This window comes from Lotus japonicus, chromosome 4 (genome assembly GCF_012489685.1).
Source record: "Lotus japonicus ecotype B-129 chromosome 4, LjGifu_v1.2".
NCBI lineage: Eukaryota > Viridiplantae > Streptophyta > Magnoliopsida > Fabales > Fabaceae > Lotus > Lotus japonicus.
This window is the reverse complement of record NC_080044.1, coordinates 41,240,048-41,249,511: the sequence shown is the minus strand read 5'-3', so window position 1 is coordinate 41,249,511 and position 9,464 is coordinate 41,240,048. Positions and strand designations below refer to the sequence as shown.

The 9,464-nt window shown below is 38.6% G+C and overlaps 1 protein-coding gene across 2 annotated transcripts; it reads left to right on the top strand.

Annotated features, from left to right (window-relative positions):
- Positions 1 to 2,459: 2,459 nt before the first annotated feature.
- LOC130710060 (uncharacterized) lies at positions 2,460 to 6,185 on the top strand. Of its 2 annotated transcripts, none has more exons than XM_057559212.1 (2): positions 2,460 to 4,213; positions 5,842 to 6,185. In XM_057559212.1, exon 1 carries the CDS (start codon positions 2,596 to 2,598, stop codon positions 3,442 to 3,444), a length of 849 nt encoding a protein of 282 aa, XP_057415195.1. In that variant the 5' UTR covers positions 2,460 to 2,595; the 3' UTR covers positions 3,445 to 4,213; positions 5,842 to 6,185. The 2 variants fall into 2 exon arrangements, with proteins under 2 accessions (XP_057415195.1, XP_057415196.1); XM_057559213.1 differs by having other exon boundaries at positions 2,460 to 4,805.
- Positions 6,186 to 9,464: the final 3,279 nt, after the last annotated feature.

Below are 9,464 nucleotides of genomic sequence, written 5' to 3'. Positions count from 1 at the left end.
TAATTAAAATAATGTTGGTATTTTATTTTAATTAAGATTATATTGTATGGGGGTTTAATAGGTGATATATTAATACTTTAATGAAATAAAATAATTTTTTTGTGATGCTGAGTGTGTTTTATGAAATGGAAGAGAGCTAGGGGGTGAAAGTTAGGATTAAAAATAGAGACAAGGACTAGGAGAGATTTTAGGATTTTTAGTTTAGCCCTTGAGGAATTAGGTTTAGATGGTTTAATAAGGATGGGGAAGCAGCTAAAGAAAAAAAAAAATAAGAAAGAAGAGGACGCGTGAAAGAAGGAGAAAAAAAAAAGAAGAAGGTTGTGCGTGAAGTAGCAGGAAGAGAGGGAGAGCGGATCGGCTTCGGAGAATTCGATCGGGAACGGGGAGCTGCACTCAATCCAAAGGTAAGGGTGGGATTTTGAGTTTCTAATGGAATTATGGTGAATGATATTAGGGATTTGGGAGATGTAGAATTGTTTCTGTTAATGATGTTCTGGAAATCTGATTTGAAATCCATTGATTTTGGGATTCTCTTTTGTGTGATTGAACGGGGTGAGGGCAGAACCATAGTATGCTAGGAGTTTTGGGTTGAGGTTCCCTTTTGATTTTCTTTATGATCACGCACATAAGGACTGTTAGGTAGCATGCTTGTTAGGTTTTGTGTCTTGTTTGATGAGAAACAACTTTAATCACTTATTTTGGAACATAAAACGGACTGGTCATTTTCCTGGTATGAACCGTGACTTTCGAAGCCTTTTAGAGCCTGTTTAGAGTGCTCGAATAATGTTGCGTTGAACTGAGAAAGTGTAGGCCTTTGAAAGAGCTTTCTGGAGTGATATGGTACATAATTTTTGGTTGAGAGACGAGGTCTGTAAGTTCAGTTTAGTAAACCATGTTTTTCTGCGCTCTGTATCTGCTATCTCTGCCAGTGAACTTCAACGTGATTTTTTCACCTTGTTAATGTGCCCAGAAAATTCTTTGATGAACTAGAAAGAGGTAGAGTTTTCTGTTAGCTTTTCAAATTGAGGTCATTTGTAATTTTTGAACAAGTAACGAATCCTGTAGGTTATCTCTACTGAAATATGTTTCTGCTGTGAGCGTAATTCCTGAACTGCTATATGATTTATGCACGGATTTGATGATGCTGTGCTGCTGTCCAAAATTTCCTGGGCTGGACAGTACACTTCGAGACCTGTTTTCGCCCAGTTAGAGTGCTCAAATGAAGATGTGATCAACTAAGAAATTGTAGGACTTTAAGTTAGCTTTCTAAGCATATAAAATACATGATTTTTGGTTCAGTAACGAATTCAGGAGACCGCTTTTAGTGGCTGGTGTTCCTGCTGTTTTTCCAGATTACGGAAATTCTGATTGTTTTGGAAATATAATTAGATTTAGCTTACATGTTGTATGAAAGTTAGTGTCTTTATGTTCCATGTATTAGCTATGAGGATGATGCATGTGGCTGAACACCTTTAGCATGAAATCCATAATTTATTTACCATATGTGATAGCTTCTTCCATGATTGCATGCTTAAGTGAGTTGTTTCATTGATTTGGTGCCAAAATTGCCTAAGATGTCAGGGTAATTGTATAGTTGATAAAAATGCATGTGTGCTGAATTGTGTTGTTTTAAGCGATGTTAGTGATGTAGTGATATAGGCGCAATGCCTCATGTTGAAGTGATGATTATGAGATGTATACGTCCTTTTGAGTCGCATAGCATCTGCATACTCTGTGATGGCCTGTATTGGCGATTTGTGATGAAGGCTTATGCCTTGTGCCTCCAATAATTGGCAATTCGTGATGAGGGCTGAAGCCCTGTTGGTACCACATACATATGCATAGTCATTGTTGTGTTCGAATTGTATCCGAGTCGATGACGTTATTTGTGACTGTTTTAGTAACTGAGCTATATGAATATAAAAAGAAGTGGTGTGGCATTAATCTAGCATATTTATTGCCATTCTTATATTTATGATACTCGATATCTCACCCCTTCTGTTTGAATGTTACCCTTGTTGGTAACGTGCAGGTAATTAGGAGGAGTAGTCTATAGCCTTTATTTCGAGTTGGAGTCCTTGCTCTGATACGTAGCACTCGGGGGGGAAATGGACGCTTGTTTTCCTTCTGTTATAATTTGAATTAAGTTGTTATTTGAGAAGTTGTTTCTGTTTTAAGTTGTGGGCAAGATACTATGTTTTCTTTAAGTTTTAAAGACACTGGATTCGCTGCATAACTATTTGTCAAAGTGAACTAGTTCAAAGACTAATTAACTGTCACAAGAGCATTTAAGTTTATTTATGAGTTCATCTCAAAGTTTATGTGCTATGTATCTGTTACAGGAGCATTATGATAATGTTTTAAGTGATTATGTAATGCCCCATGAGTGTTAGAAGTTTTATCACTCTGATATTTGCAATACATATACCGTTTAGAATTGGGGTGTTACATTAGTGGTATCAGAGCAATGGTTGGTCAGTGACCAAGTTTTTAGTATAATATATATTCTAATACTTACTGATACTCGATATGTGTAAGTAGCACTATCGAGCTGTTGTTTGATAAGAGTTGTTGGCTGTTTGGAGATTCAGGAAAATGGTTGCCGGAAGGAATGATGAAGCTATCGCTGAGGCATTGGCAATGTTGGTTGGCGCCATTGGGCAAGGTCAGCAAGCGAACCTTGGGAACCATAATCAGGATGAATTCCGTGCTTTGGGAAAGTTTCAGAGGAACAATCCGCCAACCTTTGAAGGAGCATACGACCCTGACAAAGCACAGGCATGGCTGAAAGCAATTGAGAAGATCTTTCGAGTCATGAATTGTACTGACGCGCAGAAGGTGCAGTTTGGCACCCATATGCTTGAGAAAGAAGCTGAAGATTGGTGGGACAACACTGTTCAGAGGTTTGAAGGTGATGGGATGGAGATTACTTGGGATCTTTTCAAGGGTGCATTTCTGGAGAAGTACTATCCAGAAGATGTGCGTGGAAAGAAGGAAATTGAGTTTCTTGAACTCAAGCAGGGTAATGGAACCGTGGCGGAGTATGCTACAAAGTTTGAGGAATTGATTAAGTTTTGTCCCCACTACAATACTGCCGAAGCTGAGAGATCTAAGTGTAACAAGTTTGTGAATGGTTTGAGACCTGAGATCAAGAAGGTTGTGGGATATCAACAGATTATCCGATTTTCTGACCTGGTTAACAGGAGTAGGATATATGATGAGGATAGCAGGGAAAGTGCTGCTCACTACAAGTCTTTGAAAGAGAAGAAAGAAAAGGGGCAATTCAGAGGGAAACCGTATGGGAATCCTGTTGATAACGGTAAACAAGAAGCTGGTAATGACAAGAAGCCGAGTGGGGGAGGAGCTCCTAATCCGGTTAGGTGCTACAAGTGTGGTGTTGAAGGACATCGTTCTCCTGAATGTCCCAATTCAGAAGCAACATGATTTAAGTGTGGCAAGCTGGGCCACAAATCCTTTGAGTGCCTAGAAGGTAAAACTGTGGCATGCTACAGATGTGGAGAGCAAGGTCACATCAGTACTAATTGTGACAAACCCAAGAAGGATCCTGCAAGGGGGAAGGTGTTTGCTTTATCTGGTGCTGAGACTACTGCTGAGGATAGACTAATTCGAAGTACGTGCTTTATTAATGGCACATCTTTGATTGCCATTATTATTATGGGTGTGATGCATTCTTTATTTCATTGGAGCTTGAGAGTCAGATGAGAGAGTCCTACCCCGAATTGTTCGTTTAAGGAAATTTTCGAGGGCGAAAATTCTTAAGTGGGGGAGAGTTGTAACACCCCGTTTTTAATTAAAATAATGTTGGTATTTTATTTTAATTAAGATTATATTGTATGGGGGTTTAATAGGTGATATATTAATACTTTAATGAAATAAAATAATTTTTTTGTGATGCTGAGTGTGTTTTATGAAATGGAAGAGAGCTAGGGGGTGAAAGTTAGGATTAAAAATAGAGACAAGGACTAGGAGAGATTTTAGGATTTTTAGTTTAGCCCTTGAGGAATTAGGTTTAGATGGTTTAATAAGGATGGGGAAGCAGCTAAAGAAAAAAAAAAATAAGAAAGAAGAGGACGCGTGAAAGAAGGAGAAAAAAAAAAAGAAGAAGGTTGTGCGTGAAGTAGCAGGAAGAGAGGGAGAGCGGATCGGCTTCGGAGAATTCGATCGGGAACGGGGAGCTGCACTCAATCCAAAGGTAAGGGTGGGATTTTGAGTTTCTAATGGAATTATGGTGAATGATATTAGGGATTTGGGAGATGTAGAATTGTTTCTGTTAATGATGTTCTGGAAATCTGATTTGAAATCCATTGATTTTGGGATTCTCTTTTGTGTGATTGAACGGGGTGAGGGCAGAACCATAGTATGCTAGGAGTTTTGGGTTGAGGTTCCCTTTTGATTTTCTTTATGATCACGCACATAAGGACTGTTAGGTAGCATGCTTGTTAGGTTTTGTGTCTTGTTTGATGAGAAACAACTTTAATCACTTATTTTGGAACATAAAACGGACTGGTCATTTTCCTGGTATGAACCGTGACTTTCGAAGCCTTTTAGAGCCTGTTTAGAGTGCTCGAATAATGTTGCGTTGAACTGAGAAAGTGTAGGCCTTTGAAAGAGCTTTCTGGAGTGATATGGTACATAATTTTTGGTTGAGAGACGAGGTCTGTAAGTTCAGTTTAGTAAACCATGTTTTTCTGCGCTCTGTATCTGCTATCTCTGCCAGTGAACTTCAACGTGATTTTTTCACCTTGTTAATGTGCCCAGAAAATTCTTTGATGAACTAGAAAGAGGTAGAGTTTTCTGTTAGCTTTTCAAATTGAGGTCATTTGTAATTTTTGAACAAGTAACGAATCCTGTAGGTTATCTCTACTGAAATATGTTTCTGCTGTGAGCGTAATTCCTGAACTGCTATATGATTTATGCACGGATTTGATGATGCTGTGCTGCTGTCCAAAATTTCCTGGGCTGGACAGTACACTTCGAGACCTGTTTTCGCCCAGTTAGAGTGCTCAAATGAAGATGTGATCAACTAAAAAATTGTAGGACTTTAAGTTAGCTTTCTAGGCATATAAAATACATGATTTTTGGTTCAGTAACGAATTCAGGAGACCGCTTTTAGTGGCTGGTGTTCCTGCTGTTTTTCCAGATTACGGAAATTCTGATTGTTTTGGAAATATAATTAGATTTAGCTTACATGTTGTATGAAAGTTAGTGTCTTTATGTTCCATGTATTAGCTATGAGGATGATGCATGTGGCTGAACACCTTTAGCATGAAATCCATAATTTATTTACCATATGTGATAGCTTCTTCCATGATTGCATGCTTAAGTGAGTTGTTTCATTGATTTGGTGCCAAAATTGCCTAAGATGTCAGGGTAATTGTATAGTTGATAAAAATGCATGTGTGCTGAATTGTGTTGTTTTAAGCGATGTTAGTGATGTAGTGATATAGGCGCAATGCCTCATGTTGAAGTGATGATTATGAGATGTATACGTCCTTTTGAGTCGCATAGCATCTGCATACTCTGTGATGGCCTGTATTGGCGATTTGTGATGAAGGCTTATGCCTTGTGCCTCCAATAATTGGCAATTCGTGATGAGGGCTGAAGCCCTGTTGGTACCACATACATATGCATAGTCATTGTTGTGTTCGAATTGTATCCGAGTCGATGACGTTATTTGTGACTGTTTTAGTAACTGAGCTATATGAATATAAAAAGAAGTGGTGTGGCATTAATCTAGCATATTTATTGCCATTCTTATATTTATGATACTCGATATCTCACCCCTTCTGTTTGAATGTTACCCTTGTTGGTAACGTGCAGGTAATTAGGAGGAGTAGTCTATAGCCTTTATTTCGAGTTGGAGTCCTTGCTCTGATACGTAGCACTCGGGGGGAAATGGACGCTTGTTTTCCTTCTGTTATAATTTGAATTAAGTTGTTATTTGAGAAGTTGTTTCTGTTTTAAGTTGTGGGCAAGATACTATGTTTTCTTTAAGTTTTAAAGACACTGGATTCGCTGCATAACTATTTGTCAAAGTGAACTAGTTCAAAGACTAATTAACTGTCACAAGAGCATTTAAGTTTATTTATGAGTTCATCTCAAAGTTTATGTGCTATGTATCTGTTACAGGAGCATTATGATAATGTTTTAAGTGATTATGTAATGCCCCATGAGTGTTAGAAGTTTTATCACTCTGATATTTGCAATACATATACCGTTTAGAATTGGGGTGTTACACAATACACTGACTTAGCTCACACTAAGATTCACTCTCTTAGTCTTCTCTGGTATCCGATCAACCTTGATCTCCTAAAGGAATCACCACTAAGATTCACACTCTTAGTCTTCTTAAGGATACTGACCTACCCGGTCCCTTAAGGAAAATCAAACAACTGTTTGAGGTTGGTGTTTACAAAGGTTTGCTTCTAAAATAAGCTGAGTGTAAACTAAATAAGAACAGATGAAGAAAGTAGAGGCTTGAATCTTTTCTTGTATTGCAGCTCTTGGTTTCTCTCTCTTTTCTTTCTTCTTTTCTTCAGCCTTAAATAGTCCAAGGTGCAAAGGATATTTCTGTTGAGAGAATATGACCGTTGGAGGGCATTTCTGGAACTTCCAGAACCTGCTATGGCTGAACCTTGGTAGGTAGGCTTGTCAGAATAGTACACTGCTCTTGTACTTCTTGATAGAGACATTTGCCTTTAACCATTGACTTCTGATCAGAGGAATGCTTCATGTTGGAACTTGTGAAGCTTGGTGATCAGAGTCAGAGGGAAGCTTGGATCCTCTGACCTTCGTAACTTCTGCTTCTGGACCTTCAGAGCTTCTGGACCTTCAGAGCCTCTGGTCCTTCAGAGCTTCTGGTCCTCAGATCTTCTGATCCTCAGATCTTCTGATCTTCTGATCTTCAGATCCTCTGATCTTCAGATCCTCTGATCCTCCGATCCTCTGATCTTCAGATCTTCTGATCTTCAGAACCTCTGATCCTCAGATCCTCTGATCTTCAGATCCTCTGATGAATATATCTTCTGGTGTCAGAATCAGAACCTGTTTGTCAAAACACTCAAGACAAACGTTAGAGTATCATAATTGTTCATCCACAAATAAATACTTGTTATCATCAAAACATAGAGTTGTACCACATGACCAAATCTTGATCTTACACATAAAGCTTGAAACAGTAAGGTTTTATATGCTCATTCCTTCCACAGTAATGACATCTACAAGGTGTTGTTTTGATACTTCTGACTTGTGTAGTCACATGTCGAGGCACATGTCGAGGCAGCTAGCTAGACAACTGATAGTTGACAGGATTCTTGAATTCAGATTGTTTTGTTGCAGCAACAAAGTCCTTTGACTCCTTCCGATCTTCCTTGTTTGCAGCCTTATAGTTAAAACCAATCCCCTTCAAGCTCCTTCCTTGCTTACTTTTTTCTTTCAAAATTTCATCTAGCATGTTAGATTCACTGTTCAACATACAAAATGACTTATGAGTAGCTTCAAGCTTACTTTTCAGAGTTGCCACTTCCTCTTGAAGTTCTGCATTGACCAACATCAATTTTGCCTTTTCCACAATGTCAACATTTTCAAGCTTAGATTGCCACTTGTCACAATCTTCGTTTAGCTTAGTGCTGAGTTCTTTCAACCTTTCATTCTGAGAGGAGAGTTGTTCTATCTCACTTTCCTGCTCTTTCACAAGTTTACAAGCTTCCTCCCATTTGTTATGCAGCAGCTTATAAGTCTCAGCCAATTCTTCATCTGAGATATCCTCATCACTCGTTTATGAATTATAAACAGTTCCAAAAAAAGCATTAACCTTGTTGACAGAGATCTCCTCCTCATCTTCAGTATCTTCATCTGACCAAGTTACCATCATACCCTTCTTCTGCTTTTTCAGATAGGTAGCACATTCAGACCTAAAGTGTCCATAACCTTCACATTCATGAAACTGCACACCTTTATTCTGACTAGATTTGTCTTTTTCTTTGTTCTTTCTCTGATAATTAATAAACTTGGGTTTGTCAAACTTCATGTCCTGGACATTAGACATGGTTCTTCTGTAAATCTTCCTCAGAGCTCTATTAAATTTTCTAGCAAGCATGGCCAATGCCTCAGAAAGATTTTCACTGTAAGACCCGGATTTGCAGAACTGGATTTAAAGTTTAATTTCCGTCTCACATGTAGAATCAGTGTAAGCGTGACAGGAGTTTGCCGTTTGGGAAAGTTTAATGAAGAAGAAAGTTTAGGAATTGCTTGAGGATAGTACCATAGTTGTTTTAGGAGTTAGTGCAAGTCATCTGCACACCCGCCTTATGGCGAGAGTGTCCAGAATAGGCTAATTCCGCTCTTAAAGCAATGTTTAAGCCAAACTTCAAATCCTTGAAAAAATAAGAAGTTCTCTTTATTTTTCCTTCGACCAGTGTTTCATTTCGGAACCCTGGACTGTACGCACGATAGGATTCACTTCTCGGAAGTCCGACGACGCTAATTTCTTTGCTTTAAAAACCCTAAATTCAATCACTGAATGAAAACTTTTTCTATTCGGAGCTTTTAACGAAGTTTCCATCCGCGTTGCCAGATTTCTTTCGACATTTCCAATCTTTCTTCAGAACGAAGTTTTGTCATCTGACTTTCACAGCAAAAAGTAGTTTTTCGGGGCAAATTAACTTACACCGCTTTTGGATCGTTTTTCTCAAATTCAAGAAACCTGTTTTGAGTTCTGGAATTCTGTCGCCAGAATCTCGCTTAGAATTCACCGATGAACGTGCTGCAAAAATCGGAATCGCGAAATATTCATTTTCCCGCGATTTCACTCTCCTATAAATAGTAGAAAAATCACAAAATCTTACCCATTCACCCATTGGAGGCCGCGGGTTTGGAGGAGCAAGGAGAGGAGAAGAACTTTGTCGTTTCTTGACCGATCTTCGAGCAGTTTGTCTCTATTTCACGGCATCGAGGTAACTTGCTTTATTCTTTCCTTTGATCGTTCTTTTTGTCGCGTTTCTTTATCTCTTTCTGTGCTCAAAGTTTTGAGCTTTTCGTAAAACTGTCCGATTTTCCCGATTTTTCTTTTGAAATACCTTCCATGCTTGCCCAACAACCTAGAACACTCGCAGTTGTGCGCCGATTTCGATCGAGTCGCCGAGGATCTGAAAAACTGTATAAAAACCCTTTTGCGCACATATTGAAACTTTAATGTCGAAAAGTCCCAATCCGACTTAGTGCCTTTAGGATTAGTTGCTACAAATGTTGTTGTGAACGTTCCCATCAAATTTGTTTTCCGAAGTTTTAACTTTGAGTTTTTCAGCTTTAATTTTGGACCAAAATGCCCCTAACTAGTCGTATTTCGACCCGGTCGTTCTAAAATTTTTCCGACAATTTATTTACTCTAGTTTTACCCTAAAACTACCTAGGAATTAATTTAGATCGAAGAAAAAGCGCCGGAA

What these genes read in the sequence shown, in the direction of transcription:
- LOC130710060 (XM_057559212.1), top strand. Translation starts at nt 2,596, where the DNA reads ATGGTTGCCGGAAGGAATGATGAAGCTATCGCTGAGGCATTGGCAATG.